The sequence below is a fragment of the Phascolarctos cinereus genome, unplaced genomic scaffold (assembly GCF_003287225.1).
Source record: "Phascolarctos cinereus isolate Bilbo 61053 unplaced genomic scaffold, phaCin_HiC Scaffold_5;HRSCAF=322, whole genome shotgun sequence".
In the NCBI taxonomy this organism is placed as follows: domain Eukaryota; kingdom Metazoa; phylum Chordata; class Mammalia; order Diprotodontia; family Phascolarctidae; genus Phascolarctos; species Phascolarctos cinereus.
The window spans coordinates 315,207,803-315,226,801 of record NW_027555958.1 but is presented as its reverse complement, the minus strand read 5'-3'; the positions used below and the strand labels follow the sequence as shown (position 1 = coordinate 315,226,801).

The 18,999-nt window shown below is 43.4% G+C and overlaps 1 protein-coding gene across 1 annotated transcript in view; it reads left to right on the top strand.

Moving 5' to 3' along the window:
- Positions 1–4,229, top strand: part of TSPOAP1 (TSPO associated protein 1) — a 40,748-nt gene extending 36,519 nt beyond the window's left edge. The window contains 1 exon segment of the mRNA XM_020991887.2: positions 2,969–4,229. Within this exon segment, the coding sequence (XP_020847546.2) occupies positions 2,969–3,175 (207 nt within the window). The 3' untranslated portion in view covers positions 3,176–4,229.
- The last annotated feature ends 14,770 nt before the right edge of the window (positions 4,230–18,999 follow it).

Genomic DNA, 18,999 nt, shown 5'->3' with positions numbered 1-18,999 from the left:
GGTAGGTTGGGCTCATGTCCCTGTGGTGGCTTACTCTCTATAGACTGGTCTCAGACTGCTGCCTATTCTGCTGGGCTGGCCTCCCTTAGGAGAAAGATCTGGTAAGATCTTCACTCTGTTCCTGAGGGCCTGAGAAAGGAGCCCTTTGAGTGAGAGGGTGCCTGGTTTAGCCTCCTGCCCGGCAGGTCCCCATATTGTCTCCCCTACCTCCATGGAACAGAACTCCTGCTTTTCTGGGATGTAGCACTAGATACACGAAGCTGAAGGAGTAGATGAAGGGCATGATGTGCAAAAATTGGGACCATCCCAAGAGCAGGATGGGGCGGGTTTGCATGTCTGTCAGTAACCCACCACCTCTGTTTATTCTCGGCTCTTCAGAGAATGAGGAAGAGAAGAGTCCAGTGCTAGATGGAGATAGATATGTAGAGTGACATGTAAGTGGGGGGAACAGGCCCATCTTCCCTAATCTCCCACCATTCCATGTGCCTCTCCAGCTATATAGCTTCCCACCCCTCTTCACCAGCTCCTAGCCTCTTTCATTCAAATAGAATAATTCTCTAGATCAATATAGTATGTTTTCAATCCCCAGTCTGCTCATGATTGTTGGTAATAATAGACTGTCTCATAAGTGTACATAATACATGTAATTAATCATGTATTATGACATCACGTATGTGGCATAATATATTATGACATCCTGTATCAAGAGCATTTTGTGATATAGGATTCTAGTGCTATAACAATGTGTTTGGTAATAATTAGAAGAATCACAAATACCACTAATAGCAACGTCATCTCTCTAATCACAAATACCATTCTCATGAGCAATATCATTATAACATTACATCCAGACTGAACTTATTTTATAGCCAACTGTCATCCCTGAGGGAGACTCTGAACATTTAGATAACCCAAAGCTTCTCAGCTTGGAGAGTTTACTTTGTCCTACCTTAGTCCAAGATTCCTTTAGTTTTTTTTTTTAAAAATTACCGATTCTTTTAAAAAATTCTAAACATTGATGCCCATTTATTTTTTCCCTTCCTCTTACCCCTGCCCCCAAATAGCACGCTTCACAGTAACTAACCATGGAGTATAGTCAAGCATGAACAAATCAACATGCTGGCTGGTTGTGACAATGTATGCTGCATTCCTTATCTATCATTCACCACCTTATCTGGCCAAGAAGCAGGAGCCTTGCCTGACTGTTGTCTTTCATTGCAATTGGTTTCTGCCTTTCATTTAATTTCTCTAGCAGTCTTCTCCTATTCCCCCTCCCCTTAGAGGGAAGCGGGAAGGAGGAGAATCAAAGAGCCTGGGTGGTCTCAAACGAGTTTATCTACCTCTGGGTAATTGAGAGTTGGCTTCCTAGAGTACGTAGTCTGAGTTGGGTAACCCAGAGTTCCTATTCCACATGTCACACCGCCCAGGGGCCATAATGCCATGGAAGCGTGGGGTGGTAGTGGGAGCTGGGGCTGGGTCAAATGTTGGGTTGAACTTGTGTTTGGGATTGTGTTTGGTTTGCAGTGGTGGGTACAGGTGGTACAAGGAAGAAACCTGAAGCAACGATGAAGCAATGAGAAGGGGTTTGAAGGACAGGAACAAGTGGTGGGAGCCGGAGGTGGGGGTGGGGGTGGGGGAGGGCTGGTAAGGCAGTGCCACATGCTGGAAAAAAGCCAGAGGGTAGCTCAAAGGATTGTAGATTTAGAGCTAGAAGGGACCTCAGAGGTCATCCAGGCCAACTCCCTCACTTTACATACATCTGGGGAAACTGAGACCCAGAGAAGCCCAAGGTCACACTGATAGCAAGTGACAGAAATGGAATTTGAATCCAAGTCCTCTGAATCCATTTCTCCTTTATCACTTTTGCTAGGTTGTGAGGGATGAGGCAAGAGGTACAGGGCTAATGTTACAGAAGAAGAGAGAAAATTTAGAGAGTTATGTTAACTCTCTAAACACGGATGAGAGATCAGTAAAGCTTTAAGTATCAGAGAACTGAATTAAGAGTAGGCCTACCCTACTCAGGGGACTGGATTAAATGATTTAATGTAGTCTTTCCCTCTTGGGAAGAGTCCAGTTTGGAATTTTCTGGTTATTTCCAAGGCCCCTCAGTTACTGATTTGAGGAGGAAAATAACCCCCCAAACCTGCACCAAGCTGGTCTCTCCTGTTATTGTCTTTTGGGGTTGGGGCCATCCTGCCTCACTCCTCCTGGTCTCCAGACCATGTTCTTTGGACAAAGGAGAGTGGTTCTTCTTGGAGACTCCTCTGTCATAGGGAGACCCGAGTTGGGCAGGTGGAGAGGGGGTCAGTAACCTGTCAAATGACCCTTCCTGTTTTTAACCAGCTAGGGCACATCTGTAGGAATTTTTTCCACTTGGGACAATTTCCCTACCTTGGTTCTCTAAAGAATGGGAAAGATTAGGCTAGCATGGCAGGAAAGCATATGATCCCAGGACCAGCTTTATAAAATGTCAGAGCAGGCACTAGAGATCTTAGTATCATGGAGGAGAAAGCTGAGGAAGAAGGGGAAGCACGCTGCTTCAAAGTCACAGAGGAAGGGGAACAGAAGCGGGAATCTAGGTCTCTTTCCTTAATCCCACCTTGATTTATGCCTCCTCTTCCCTATTGTTGTTTGTCCTTCATTCTCTAAGATGACCATGACATCAGGGAGGTGATGCCATGACATGCAAGTGAATTGGATTTAAGTGAGGGAGGGCTGTGCAAAGTCACCAGCCTTGCTTTCTCCTCTTCACTGTTAGACTTGGGGTGGGAGGGATCTGGCTTGGGAAGTCAGACACAGTAAGGGATGGGATGGGAGGAAATCATCTCCCTGCTGCTGCCTTCTTTTGTAGTTATAGGATGAGAAGAAAAAGGGGAAGAGGCTTTAGAGGGCTGAGGGTGGGGCTGGCATGGATAGCCAAGGAAAGGCATCTAATTCAATTTCCCCTGTTCTTCTCATAACCCCCCAGCTCCAGTCTGCCACTGCCCAGGATCTGACTGGAGCCCTGCCATGTGCTCCCTGTGGCCTGTGCCCATCTCATCCCCATTCTCTTAGGCCTGGGAGCACCCTTAAGGCCAAGTCGGGGGAATCAGTGGCCCCAGCCAAGAAAATGCGGGGCCTCATCTCCAAAGGGAAGCACCTCCTTCGAAAGCTGGGCTCGGGGAAGAAGGAGTGAACACAGTAGTTTATGCCTGCCAGACAGAACTGAGGCTGACCAGCCCCTGTCTCCCACCCCTGCCATGTCTCTCTCAAATGATCCTAAAAGAGCCCCCTAAGCTAACAAGAGACTTTTGCCCAGGGTCTATGGGGTGGGACCCATGGTGGAGCTGGGCTCTTGGTTCTTGAACTGCTTTCTGGACATCACTGGTGCTGTGATACCTGGATGGAAATCAACTACAGTTATCTCCACCCTCCACCACCCCAAGATCTGGGATTCTAGGTGTTGGTATGTGTTTGGGGTGGGGCTGCAGCAGAAGGAACAGCTCTCTAGGCTTCCTGTTAACATCCTTATGTTCCCCCAGGTCCCATGTCTTCCCTCCCTTAAGGGAAAAAAGTTTGCACTGAAGTCTCCCAATGTCCCCTCCCTCCCCCCCAACCCCCATGGCCCTCTCAGAGGGTGTGTGGAATCCCTGTAAATATGTACATAAGCAGCCGTGCCTCTGTAGCAACACTCCAGCTCCATCTTGCTTCCTCCTCCCCTCCCAAAACCCCGAAAAGGAGAAAGGTCATGCCAAAGCGTGTCCCCCACCTCAATCCCCTAAACAGGGCCACCTCAGCCCCCCCCACCTGCCAGTCTCCCCATCCCCCAACAGGCCGAGGGTTGGGGGTTAGAGGTCAGGGGTTGAGTTTGCCTTATTTGCATCATTAGATTTGATTTCTCTTCTGCAGCATCTCTAACCTCTCTAGGTGGGAGTTTGGGCATGGGGGTGGGGCAAGGACAGAATTCTGAACTTATGTTCATACATGCCATGTTTAGAACGCAACAGGGGTCCCATCCCCTCCATCCCTCCAACCCCATAGTGTTCCATCCCTTCCTCCATTTGACCCCAGACAGCCAGGTGGGCCTCTCTGCATGCTTCCTGACATGTGTTGGAAGGTTGGTTGACTGATCACCTCCATGCCCGCCTCCACTACCCCATGCTGTCCCTGGGTCACAGTAAGGGGTGAGTGTGTGTGTATGAAATTGTTTAAAAAAACATTTTATTATAATAAAGTCTATTTTCACAAAACCTTTACCAGATTCAGCTTGGGGAGGGGGAATGGAGAGTTTATTCTCTTCCAGTTGGTTAATTTCTCCTGAAGTTCTTCTCTGGAATCACATGGAAGCAGTCTTGGGTTCTTGACAGCTGTGTGGGAGAGCATAAGCCCTAGCTGGTCCTCCCAAGCTGCAAAGGCCTAGACTATAGCCCTCAGATAGATGGTGGGCTCACTACCAGAGGGCTAACTGTAAAGTTTTGAGAGGTCCTCATCACCAGGTTGGCTGTAGGACAATAAATTTTTCAGCCATGGCTACTCTTTTTTAAAAAAATAGAGTTATTGATATTATTTGATTTCATATTGCCTAGAATTCCCCCTGTATTCCTCTGTCACCATGACCCTTGAAGAGATCTGCTGAATGGCAATATCAGTTGGAGGGATTCCTTGCTCTGACAAAATCGAATCCTTGAAGTATTTAAGTTGGATCAGGGAGTTCAAACTCCAGGCATCTAGACTCTAAACCTTGTTGTACCTTGTTTTACCTGGGTCTGCCTGAAAGAACTGGATCATTTCCCCTGGAACTCTGGAAGGGAATGAATGGAAAGTTTTCACTTGGGTCCTTTCTCTTAGGTAAGCTCCGTCCCACCCTCCATTCAGTTCCATGACTTGTCTTAAGGGTGAGGGTGGCATTCCAGCCAGGCTGTAAAGAGCTAGAGAAGTGACTGGGAAAGATACTTAAGGGGTCAAGTGGGTCCCTGGATGAGGAGACAAGATGGCTTGATGGGATCCTTGGGTTCACAGGGCTTAGAGATGGAAGAAACTTAGGATTCTTTATGTGATCCTTGGGAATCTGGGGACAGGTTTCATGGGGTCACTGTGTGGGGGGAATTACATCTTAATTTTCACTAACCTTTAAAATTTAGCGTTTCCTTAAATTATTTTTTTCCCTTAAATTATTTAAAAATATTCTGGTGAATCCATAGGTTTTGCCAAGGAAGTCCATGACACACACAAAAAATAAGAACCCCAAATTAGTCCAACCACTTCATTTTCACTTTTAAATTTATTTTAAAAATTCTCTTTGATACCTTTTGTTTTTACATCATCATTTCTTCCCCTCCCCGCCATTTCCAAATATATCCCTTCCCAGCAAGCTATCTTTTATATCAAAGAATAAAAAAGAAAGAGAAGAAAAAGAAGCAGTTCAGCAAAGCTTAACCAACACATCAAAGAATCTGACAGTGCATGCAATGTTCTACATCCATAGTTTCCACCAGCTCTGCAAATAAGGGAGGGTAGTACATTTTTTGTATCTGTTCTGTTGGGCCAGACTTGGTCCTTAGAATTGCACAATGCTCTGTTACATGTTTTTATTGATGATGATGATGATGACATTGCTTTTCCCCATTTTCATTACTGTAGTAATTTTCCAAACCGTTATTTTGCGGATGAGGAAACTGAGACACATATAAGTGAAGTGACTTGCTTAGGGTAACCATAGAAATTAGCAGAGTCTTCAGGTCTTCTAACACCTTATATCCCGTTCTTTCTACAAAGTCTGGCAAGGTAACTTGAGGCAGGGTGAGAGGTATTGAGAAAGCAGGGAGAAGAAAAGAGAGGAGAGGAAGATAAGTACAGCTGGAGCCTCAATCTCCCTTTTTGTTCCTTTCCTCCACAGCATTGGTGGGCTTAGTTGGAACTCCTGCTCCCCCATCCTCCAGGGGCATGAAGTCCCCTCAGGAAGCTGTGTGTAATCCTAACTGAACTCTTCTCCAGTGTGGATTTAGAAAGACTCAATGTGTTGAAATCACCTCTAGTGAAGGCTGTTAGCCCAAGAGGCAGATGGGCTGGCATCTGTGAGGGAGGAGGAAGGAAGAGGACTGGGTCAGCATGGTGCTGGCTAATCTCAGATCCCTCAACTGATGCAGGTCTGCTCTGGTGAAAATGACTCTAGAAATTCCAGTATTGTCATCCAGAAGTCATACTGATGTGGGGAGTTAACTCTTCAGTAGAAGGAAACCTGGCTCAGGAGTCAGAGGACTTGGGTTCAAATCCCACGTTTGACTCACCACCTGTGTAACTTGGGGTAGGTCACTCAAGCTCCCTGAGACTCAGTTTCCTCACTGGTAAAATGAGAATTGGACTATATGACCTCTGAAGTGCCTTCCACCTCCAAATCTAAGATTCTATTACTGGGAAAGTACATGTGGGAGAAAGGAATGCAATGAAAGAGTTAATAATTCTGAGCCTTAGCCTTCATAGACCTGAGTCAGTTTTCCATTCTTTTTGTTTTGTTTTTTTTTGGAGTATGAGGCTCTCTCTGTTTCAACCAGGTTGGCAGTGCAGTAGCTACCCACAGCCCTTATCTCACTGCATTTTTTTTTTGCAAGGCAGTTGAGGTTAAATGACTTGCCCAGGGTCACACAGCTAGCAAGGTCAAGTGTCTGGTCTGAGACCAGATTTGAACTCAGGTCCTCCTGACTCCAGGGCAAGTGCTCTATTCACTGTACCACCTAACTGCCCCTGCCGTAATCTCACTGATGATTAATTTGACCTGCTCATTTCCTACCTGAGCCCGTTTACTCCTCTAGGAGCCTGGTGGACTCCTGCCCTCTGTATCGGGGCTCACCATATCTGTGACAGTTTAGTGCAGATACCTGATTTCCTTTAGCCTGATTGCAGCTTATGAGCTCAGCTAGTCCACTAACCTCAGCCTCCCCGAGTAGTGTTGGTTGGTGTGTACAACCATGCCTGGATTCATTATTTTCTAAACTTTATTGCTTCTAATGGCTAATGATCTGTTCCTTGCTCTCCTGCTGTCATCACTAGATAAACTTTGTCCTCTCCCTGTTGCCCATTATCCCCTGCACCGAAACCCTCTAAAGAGAAGGGTTGAAATTGGAAATTGCAGAACTCTGGGTTCTGGAAGTCTATTCCCAGTGGAGAGCAGGTTCTACTAAGCTAGAAAAGTCTGGTACTGACAACAGACTGCAGTTGCCATCCAAGGAATGCCTGACTAAATGCAGCTCGGCAACTTCCAAGAATGTGAGGAACATTTCCTGGTTAATGGCCTTTACATATATATGGAGCTCGGTGTTAAGTTCTAATTACAATTTTCAGAGGGGGAAGATGAGGGAATTCTCTCTGCATCCTTCCATGAGCTTTCCCAAGACCGGAAAGATGGCCTTTAAGCTATTAATATTTTGGTCATGTAACCTGTGAAACAGTTTATTTTTGGACCAGGCCTGCGATTCCATTGACTTATGGAGGTAGCTAGTTGACTCACCAGATAAAATGTGGACTTGGGATCAGAAAGATCTGAGTTTCAATCCTACTCCAGACACTTAGTAGCTACCATGTTTTCGCCACCACATAATCATCACCTCTTATTTTTTCAGTCCAAAAATTGATTTATAACATTTCGTTGCTTCATTGTTGCATGATATAATTCTATTCATCATGCTGCTTAAAAGGTAAACAGAGCAGCAATGTATTCACCAGTGGCGCATAGATATGCATTTATGTCTTGCGCATTGTGAGCTGAGAGCCTAGAATTCTCAGCACACGTGCATTGTCAGTATATTTCTTAAACTGACTTGCATGGTTTGTTTAGAGCACTACAGTACTAACCATGTTGTCACTCAACCCAATGAAGAATGGAAGGTGCAAGGCGAACAAGGTATAAGCCAGCAAAGCTGCCATGAGTAAGTCACACGATATGTCTAGACTTGAATCTTCCTGTGCTAGAACAAGCATTATCTGTAGTCAGGATAAACTAGAAGCCTTTCCAATAAGGTCAGAGGTGAAGCAAAGATGTCCATTATCACCGTTATTATTCAATATTGTCCTAGAAATGGTAGCTATGGCAATAAGACAAGAAAAATAAACGGAAGGAATAGGTTTAGGCGATGAGGAAACAAAACTCACTTTTTGCAGGTGATGGAATGGTTCACTTAGAAAACCCTAGGGAGTTAACTAAAACACTCATTGAGACAATGAACAACTTCAGCAAAGTTGCAGGATGTAAAATAAACCGACACAAATCACCAACATTTCTATATATTACCAACAAAACCCATCAGGAAGAGAAAGAGAGAAATTCCATTTAAAATAACTGTGGACAATAAAAAACACTTGGGATTTTACCTGCCAAGACATGCACAAGAAGAACGTGGGCACAATTACAAATGCTCTTCAAACAAATACAGATCTAAAAAAAATGGGAGAAATATTAATTGCTCTTGGGTAGGCCAAGTCAATGTGATGAAAAATGGCACCATGATCTAAATTAATTCACTTATTCATTGCCCTACCAATAAAACTACCAAAGAACTCTTTCATAGAACTAGAATAAATAATTAAAAAATTCATCTGGAGGAAAAATAGGTCAAGAATATCAAGGAAATCAATGAAAAAAAATGTGAAGGAAAGGGGTCTAGCAGTACCAGATCTCAAACTATATACAAAGCTAAAATCATCAAAACAATTTGGCACTTGATAAGAAATAGAGTGGATGATCAATGGTACCAATTAAATACACAATTTACAGAAGCAAATGAACACATAACCTAGTGTGCAATAAGACCAAGGATCTCAACTATTAGGATAAGGACTTACTATTTGACAGAAACTGCTGGGAAAACTGGAAAGCAGTCTGGCAGAAACTAGGCATGGACTAACATCTCATGCTGTATAAGATAAGATCAAAATGGGTACATGATTTAGGTGTTATGGAGGATATCATAAGCAAAATAATGAAGCATGGAAGATTGCTACTTCTTCATCTCTAAAATATTTAAAAGGGGGGGGCGGAGCCAAGATGGCAGGGTGAAAGCAGTGACTTGCTTGAGCTCTCCTCCAAACCCCTCCAAATACTCATAAAAAATGGCTCTAAACAAATTCTGAAGCAGCAGAACCCACAAAAAGACAGAGTGAAACAAATTTCCAGCCCAAGACAACCTGGATGATTGATCAGAAAGGTGTATCGTGCCTTCAGAGGACTGAATCTTGGGCAGCTGTGGAGGTTTCCAGACTCCTCAATCCACCAATGCCAAAGACAACTTAGAAGGTCAGTGGGAAAAGTCTATTTCTGTCCGTGCTGAGAAAGGAAGGTGGGATCTCAGCTTCATGGCCCTGGGCGGGGCTGCTGATTCCCAAGCTTCCAGCCCACAGACTGAGGGGGAATCCAGTGGCTGATCAGAGAGGAATTGCAGGGATATCTTTGCCAGAGCTGAGGCAGGAATCTCTTGCTTTGCCTGTGTTTGGATCTGGGTCACAGTTCTGGGCGTCGGTGCTGGGGTGAGGAGGAGTGCTGGCATGGTAGAGCTTGTAGTGGCTGTAGAGAGGAACCCCTCCTCACAGTTACAGGACAGAAAGGAGTACTTGTAGTCATAGGCCAGGAAAGGAGTAAACACCTCGCCCCTTATCATACCACCTTGGAAGAACTGAAAATTTACAGGTCTCTACAAGTATCTCTGAAAACAGCTGTACAAACCCCTGAAGCTTGGGACAGTACATTCTCTACATTGGCAGCAGATTCGTACCTTAACAAAGAGTTTAAAACTCAAGTAATTGGCCACGATCATGAGCAAGCAGCGCCAAAAGAGTCAGACCATAGAATCTTACTTTGTTGAAAAAGAAGATCAAAATATACCAGAAGAAGACAACAAAGTCAAAGCTCCTACATCCAAAGCCTCCAAGAAAAGTATGAATCAGTCCCAGGCCTTGAAAGAGCTCAAAAGGGATCTTGAGAAGCAAGTAAGGGAAGTAGAGGAAAAACTGAGAGTGATGCAAGAAAATCACGAAAAACAAGTCAACAGCTTGCTAAAGGAGACCCAAAAAAATACTGAAGAAAATAACACCTTAAAAATAGCCTAACCCAAATGGCAAAAGAGGTCCAAAAAGCCAATGAGGAGAAAAATGCCCTAAAAAGCAAAATTGGCCAAATGGAAAAGGAAGTCCAAAAGATTACTGAAGAAAATACATTAGAATAGAGCAATTGGAAGATAGTTGACTTTATGAAAAATCACGGCACAGTAGAACAAATCCAAAAGAATGAAAAATTAGAAAACAATGTGAAATATCTCATTGGAAAAACAACTGACCTGGAAAATAGATCCAGGAGAGAGAATTTAAAAATTATTGGACTATCTGAAAGCCATGATCAAAAAAAGAGCCTAGACATCATCTTTCAAGAAATTATCAAGGAAAACTGCCCTGATATAGTAGAACCAGAGGGCAAAATAGAAATTGAAAGAATCCACAGATCTCCTCCTGAAAGAGATCCCCAAAGGAAAACTCCTAGGAATATTATGGCCAAATTCCAGAGTTCCCAGGTCAAGGAGAAAATATTACAAGCTGCCAGAAGGAAACAGTTCAAGTACTGTGGAAACACAATCAGGATAACACAAGATTTAGCAGCTTCTACATTAAAGGACCGCAGGGCATGGAATATAATATTCCAGAGGGCAAAGGAGATAGGATTACAACCAAGAATCACCTACCCAGCAAAACTGAGTATAATCCTTCAGGGAAAAAATGGTTATTCAGTGAAATAGAGGACTTTCAAGCATTCCTGATGAAAAGACCAGAGCTGAATAGAAAATTTGACTTTCAAATACAGGACTCAAGTGGAACATGAAGAGGTAAACAGGAAAGAGAAATCATAAGAGACTTATTAAGATTGAACTGTTTACATTCCTGCATGGAAAGATGATATTTATAACTCATGAGACCTTTGTCAGTATTAGGGTAGTTGGAGGAAAAAAATTATATGTATGTATATGTAGATAGATAGATAGAGGGCACAGGGTGAGTTGAAGATTAAGGGGTCATATCTGGAGAATAAAATTAAGGGATGAGAGAGGATTATACTCGGAGAAGAAGAAAGGGAGAGGTAGAATGGGGTAAATTATCTCACAAAAAAAACAGAAAAGAAAAGTCTCTTACAGTGGAGGGGAAATGGGAAGGTGAGAGGGAATGAGTGAATCTTATTCTCATAGGATTTGGCTTAAGGAGGGAATAACATACACATTCAATTGGGTATGGAAATCTGTCTTACCCTACAGGAAAATAGGGGGAGAAGGGGACAAGAGAGCAGGGATGATAGAGAGGAGGGCAGATTGGGAAAGAGGGTAATCAGAAGTAAATACTTCTGAGGAGGGACAGGGTCAAAAGAAAGAATAGAATAAATGGGAGGGCAGGATAGGATTAAGGGAAATAGAGTTAGTTTTTCACAACATGTCTACTATGGACATGTTTTGCATAACTGCACATGTACAACCTATATTGAGTTGCTTGCCTTTTCACTGAGGGTGGGTAGGGAGGGAGGAAGACAGAAAATTTGAAACCTAAAGTTTTAAAAACATATGTTTAAAAAAACATGTTTTCACTTGCTACTGGGAAATAAGAAATACAGGAAATGGGGTACAGAAGTCTATCCTGCCCTACAGGAAAATAGAAGCAGAAGGGGATAAGAGAAGGGGAGAGAGATAGAAGAGAGGACAGACTAGGGGAAGGGATATTCAGAATGCATGCTCTCTTGGGGTGGGGGGAGAGGGGTGATGGGGTGAAAATTTGGAACTCAAAAACTTGTGGAGGTGAATGTTGAAAACTAAAAATAAATAAATTTATATTAAAAAAAATAAAGCACAAAATAATAAAATATTTAAAAAATGTTCTACACATGTTTTACGGGGTATGTATATTTTTTAAAATTTATCTTTTTAGCATTCATTAAATATTTTTCGAGTTCTGAATCCTCTCCTCTTTTCCCACTCCTCTCCCACCCACTTAGAGGGCAAGAAATATGTTATCAATTACATATGTGCGATCACGCAAAACATATTTCCATATTAGCCATGTTACAAAATAATCACAAAAAATAAGGTGGGAAAATATATACTTCAGTCTGCACTCAGACTCCATTAGTCCTCTGCTCAGAGGTGGATAACATTTTTTTTTTATCATAAGTCCTTTGGAATTGTCTTGGATTGTTGTATTAATCAGAATAGCTTAGTCATTCACAATTGATCTGTGTTATGATATTGCTATTTCTGTGTACTCTGTGTACTTCTCTTGGTTCTGCTCACTTCACTTTGTATCAGTTCATAAAAATCTTCCTAGGCTTTTCTGAAACCATCCTGCTCATCACTTCTCATAGCACAATAGTATTCGATTACTATCATATACCACAATTTGTTTAGCCATTCCTCAAATGATGGGCATCCCCTCAATTTCTAATTCTTTGCTACCATAAAAAAGAGCCACTATAAATATTTTTGTACATACAAGGCTTTTTCCTTTTTTATCTCTTTGGGATACAGACCTAGTAATGGTATTGCTGGCTCAAAGGGTATAGCTTTTTTAAATAAAAAAAAATTTTAATAGCTCTTCAGATGTAGTTCCAAATTGCTCTCCAGAATGAGATCAGTTCACAACTCCACCAATGGTGCATTAGTATACCTAGTTTTCTGTATCCCCTCCAACATTTGTCATTTTCCTTTTCAGTCATATTAGCCAATCTGATAGGGGTGAGGTGTTTCCTCAGAGTTGTTTTAATCTGCATTTCTCTAATCACTAGTGATTTAGAACTTTCTTTTTTCATATAACTACAGATAATTTTGATTTCTTCTGAAAATTGCCTGATGGCTTATATTTTCATAAATTTGACTCAATTCTCTGTATACTTGAGAAATGAGGTCTTTATCAGAGAAACTTGCTATAAAATTATTTTCCAGTTTTGTTCTAATCTTGACTACACTGGTTTTGTTTGTGCAAAACCTTTTGAATTTAATGTAACCAGAACTATCCATTTTACCTCCTTTGATTCTATCTTTTGTTTGGTCATACATTCTTCCCTTATTCACAGATCTAACAGGTAAAATTTTCCACGTTCCTGTAATTTGTTTATGATATCCCCCCTTTATGTGTAAATCATGGACCCATTTTGACCTTATCTTGGAATGTGGTGTGAGATGGTTTATACTTACTTTCTGCCAAACCGCTTTCTAGTTTTCCTAGCAATTTTTGTTTAACAGTGAGTTCTTGTCCCAAAAGCTTTGACCTTTGGTTTTATCAAATGCTAGATTACTATAGTCATTTAATACTGTGCATTGTGTACCTAGTCTGTTCCAAAGATCCATCACTGTTTCTTATCCAGTACCAGATTGTCTTCATGATTTCTGCTTTGTAATACAATCTGAGACCTAGTACTGCTAGACCATCTCCCTTTGCGTTTTTTTCATTGATCCTTGGAGAATGTAGTTGATGCAAATATAAGAAGGGGACAGGTAGGATTTTGCAAACAGTTTTATACCATATCTCCAGCCACACAATTAACAGAAAGATGCAGAGAATATAAAATCCCACTGTTGAATTCTTTGTTCATTATAAAAAAGCGTTTGACTCAGGAGATCTCCTCCAAAACAAAATGTTTCCGAGGTGTATGTTAAAACAATATGAGATGCCTTGATGGATGCAACAAAAAAGATAATTTTTTAGGTGATCCTCTTGTCATCAGTATCAAGCACAAAACACAATGACATGTACTCAACAGCTCGGCAGCTAGGCAGTACAGTGGACTTGGAGCCAGGAAGACTTGACTTCAAATATGATCTCAGACACTTACAAGTGGTGTGACCCTGGGCAAATCACTTAACCTCTGCCTGCTTCAGTTTCCTCATCTGTAAAATGGGTACAATAATAGTGCCGGCATCCTTGGGTTGTTGTAGGGATAAAGTGAGATACTTGTAAAATATTTAGCGCAGTGCCTGGCATATAGTAGGCATTTAATAAATGCTTGTTAATTTTTTAAAAATTAAGAAAGTACTGTGCTATCATGTACACTCCTCAGTGCTAGATTTTTCAGTACAGAGTTCAAATGGAAAAGGGATTCCCTATAGATGGTGAAGTCCTCCCGGTGCTCCTGTTTGGGAATAACATTGTGTTGCTTGTATCAAGTCCTAGGACACTCTAGTCTTCTTCTTTTTTTTTTTAAAGGCAGTTGGGGTTAAGTGACTTGCCCAAGGTCACACAGCTAGTAAGTGTCAAGTGTTTGGTCTGAGACCGAATTTGAACTCAGGTTTTCCTGACTTCAGGGCCAGGTGCTCTATCCACTGTGAACACTCTAGTCTTTTTAATGAGATAAATGCGTTCTGGACAAAGTTTGGCCCATGATCCTCACAGGAAAAAACAAGTAGATAAACAACGCCTATTATTCATTTTTTCTTGGATCACTTCTTTATACTTAACACTCTCTTACATAATAATTTTAAACTATAGACCTAAAAATGATATTATGGATAAATTATAGCTTATTCTTGTTGTTAGATTGTGAGAGCCCTGAGGACAAGGATTATGTCATTTTCATCTTTGCATCTTCAATGCTGTGAACATTATATGTTCTTTTTTTTTTTTTCAGTGAGGCAGTTGGGGTTAAGCGACCTTCCCAAAGTCACATAGCTAGGAAGTATTATGTGTCTGAGGCTGGATTTGAACTCAGGTGCTCCTGACTCCAGGGCTGGTGCTCTATCCACATTATATATTCTTAATTGTTGAAGTAAAGAATTTAGAATTGGAAGGGGCCATCTCCTCTCATCTTGACTTATCCAAAGTCACAGTATAAATCAGAGGTAAAGCTAGGACTAGAAAACTCGATTCCTAGCCTACTGTATCCCAATCTGTTCACGGGGATGTTTGGGCATATCACAAAGGTCTGCTGGGTATTGTCATATGTGCCTTATTTTCTTTACTACCCTTTCTCAATTTTGGGACCAGATAGTTGAGGCTAGTGGAGTAACCATGACAGGAGAGATGGGGGGAGAAAAGCAGGTGTGTGTGTGTGTGTGGTGTGTGTGTGTGTGTGTGTGTGTATTCATCTCTGTGTCATTTAATTGATGGAGGCAGGAGAATAGATAGACAGACCAGCAGTTTGCGGAGCATTGGGAAGGGTCAAGTTTCCTGTTCTTTCAAGACCTGAGAGAGTTGATAAGTCATTTCCTCACTCTGGGTCTCTCTGCTCTAGCCACAGTGCCATTTTCTGGACTCCATACAGGTGGCTTCTCCCTGTCCCTGCTTGGATTAGGGAGTGATTCTTCTGTTCCCAAGGATCTTCGGGGAAGGGTTAGGGGGAAGAGGAAGATTCTCTTCCTATGATTCCTTCTCTTTCTTTTCTGAGTCTCATTCTATAAAGGAAGTTCTTCCTCAACTCTAATTTAAATCCTTCCCCCTATAATTTAAAACCTATTGATCTTGTTTCTGAGGAGCAGCTCACAACATGTATTAGAATTGGAGTTCAGAAGACTGGAGTTTCTATCCTGGCTTCACCTACAAGCTGTGTGGTCTTAGTCAAGTCACTGCTATTGCTTACTGATCACCACAATCAGCCCTCATTACACTCTTGGCAGGTTCCTGAAAATCCACTCTCATGCTGAGTGGGCCTGCCCTATCCCAGAAAGTTGGGGTGGATGGGGCCTCCCACTGGGTGGAGAAGGAGACAGGAAGTCCTTAAACCCCACCAGGCCCCAGATCCCTTCCTGCGGTGCCTAACCGTCTCAGGCCAGACTTCCTGCCTCATTAGTTCATACCGAAAGCTCATATTGAAAGTTTGGCCAGACCAAGGCAAGAAAGGGCAGCACTGCCCCCACAAATCCCCCCACCCCGGGAGTCCAGCTCCTCTCCACTCCCTGCTATCCTTAGGCTATGACTAATCAAATCGGTCCTGCTCCCATACATTTTTTGGGGGAGCACACTGCTTTAGGAAGCAGAAGGTAGAAGTTTCCCCAAATGAACTCAGGGAGAAGGAGGTTCCACAAGCATTTATTAAGTACCTAGGAGGCAGTGTGGTACAGTGGAAAGAACCTTGGCTGTGAAATCAGAAGACCTGGGTTCAAATCTCAGTTCTGGCATTGATTACCTGTATGACCTGAGGAAAGTCACTTAACCTCTCTAGCCTCTGTTTCCCCATCTGTAAAGTGGGGAGATTGGACTAGGTGATCTCAGAAGTCCTTCCAGCTTGAGCTCTGTGATCCTACCACTTGCTAACCTCTGGGGATATGAAGACAGTCTTTGCTCTCAGAGAGCTTACTACATTCTTGGGTGTGGGGTGGGAGGTGGAGGGCAAGGTGTACACAGATGAGTAGATACAAAGTAAATTAGGGATGGCACTAGCAGCTGGGGAGACTCAGGGTAGGTCTTGGGTAAAATGTGATGTTTGAACTGAGCTTTGAAGAAAGCTAGAGAATCCAAGAAGCAAAGATGAGTAAGGAGGGCATTCCAGGCAGGGGGTACAGCCTGTACAAAGACATGAAGGTAGGAGATAGAATGTGATGTGTAAAGATCAGCTGGAATGGAGTGTGTGAAGGGGAGTAACAGGCAATGAGCCTGGTGGTGATGGTTGCTTCCCTGCCTGGTGCTAAGAAAGACAAAGGGCTTGTACTGGCCATAAAATCATCCCATTAATTCCCCCATGCACATCACTACTATGATCAGGGCAGATTGGCCGGCTCCCCTTCCCTCTCCCCGACCCCCATTCCAGGCTGCATGCGGCCCTTCAGTAATAGCTTTGCCATTCAGAGCTACCGAGAGGCTCACTAAAATCTGATTTTACCTGTAGCAAAAAGTTGGGGGGGAGACACAGTGCCTCTCTCCCTGGTTCCAGACTTCATGAGGCATAGTCCTATTATAGCCCAGTATCCCACACAAAGGGGTTGGATAGCAACCTTGTGGGAAAGAGCTGAGCGGATGGAGATAACGGTGCTGGGGCCTATCCCCAAGGCCAGGTGACATCTCCATCACCCTTCCTATACCATTCCTACCAGAGGAACAGAGAAGCCATTTCTCTTTGTTTACTTTGTCCACCTGAAGGAGAGAGATAACCTGTCCTTGTACTCAGGAAGTAACCAGCATACACAGGTCCTGTTAGCTTGCTATTGGGTCTCCTGGGATGGTGATGGAGGCAGTTTCTGGGGGCTGAGCTAGGGAAGGAGGACAATTGTTTCATTTTACAGATGAGGAAATTGAGTCCCAGAGAGGTTAAGATTCTTTTGCCTGGGGAAGCCTGTGCACGTGAGGTTGTGGGGTTAGGTTAACCCATGGGGTTTGCAAGGAGTGGGGGCCATAATTCTAGCTCCCTCCATTCTCATATCAATGCCCAACATCTCTACTCCTTTGAAGATTAGAAAGAGCTCTTAGCCTGGGTAATAGGGTCACAAATTCAGAACTGTGAGGGACATTTAGTTTGTCCCTTTTCTATAGTTGGGGAAAAATGAGGCCCAGGGATATTAAATGACTTGCTCAAGGTCGTACAGCTACTGAATGTCAAGTGAGATTTGAACTCAATGTCTCTAACTCTAGAGTCACCCTTTCCACCCTGTGTCATGCTTTTTGGGAGGGATCCCAGGGCACAGAGTCTCATTCTATGCCTTCCTTCAGTCTCTGCCCGCCATGTTTCTCCCCTTCTCGCCAGGATTATATACTGTCCTCTTCCCCAAATGAGGAGGGAGAGTTGCCATCTTTGGAGGAGAAGCAGCTGGGGTAGGGTGTTCCTTTGGCTAGAGTTTTTGGGTGGGATCCTTGCCCAGCTGCAGAGAAGTTTTTCATGGAACCTAGATTTCTGCCAATCTGTGCCCTCTCACAAACCCACTCATATTTCATGGTTTGAGAGCTTTGGCATGGAAGGGAATGGTTTCAGAGTTGGTCAGGGTTGAGGAGACTGAGATGAAGCAAAAAAGAGGGAGGGGCTGGAGGGAGCCAGGGCCAAGGAAGACTATGGGATTGGTATGAATGAGGTTGGCCAGTAAGCAACCTGGGGAAAGATGTGAGGGGTTAGGGGAGTAGGAGGAGGATAGGAAGGAGGGACAATGTAGTATAGTGTGAACATGGTATAGTGAGAACACCACAAGATCTGGAGCCAAAGTCTATGGGTTCAAATCCTTATTACTTGTGTAATCATGGGCAAGTTACTTCCTTTCTCTGAGACTAAGTTTCCGCATCTGTAAAATGAGGGGCTGGGTAACTCTAAAATTCCTAAATTCTTTCTTCTAAAATTCCTTCTTCACTTTCGATAAATTTTATTTTGATAAATCCAAGTAAACACTTAGTCACACTGATGACAAAGTAATTTGTTTGTTAGATGAGGTCCCTCCCAATGATATCTTCTGATTCAATGGACCTCACAGCCCCCTTGTCTACCCCATTCCTGTACCTTTCACACAGAAGGCCTGTCATTCCATCACACTAGCAGAGGTCTTGTTTTCAGAGATAGAGCTGCTCTAGTAGTGAGACTCATGGAAATCTGAACTTTGTTCTGCTCACAGGGAAGGGCTTAGGGAGAAGAGCCCCCAAGGTTGGTTGATTGGGTGGCCAAGGCCGGAGTTTTGTTATTGGGAGATGGGGAGTCACCTCCAGATGTCTGGGGGCCCACATAAACTGCAGCAACCATACATTCTGTGCAAAGAGGTTAGGAGGAACAAGGCTCAGTTCCCCACCTCCAGCCCCTAAAATCTTTCAACTACCAGGGCTGGTAGCCTCTAGCTGGAAGGGGGTTCCTAGGAGGGGTCTGAACGAGAGTCAGGAATTCCTGACTGAGGCAGTGAGTAGGAGCTTCAGGTGCGGAGTTAGGAGAAGAGTGATATGGAGCAGAGAAGGGTACATGTAAGGAGACCCTGCTTAGGAAGGGGCATGGCAGGGGTGGTGAGAAGCCAGGCCAGACTCACAGAAAGGGAGAGCTTTTAGCTCCACCCCCCAAGAGGAGGGGCTGCCTCAGACCCCGCCCAAGATCTCCATCCTTCCCCATCTCCAGTC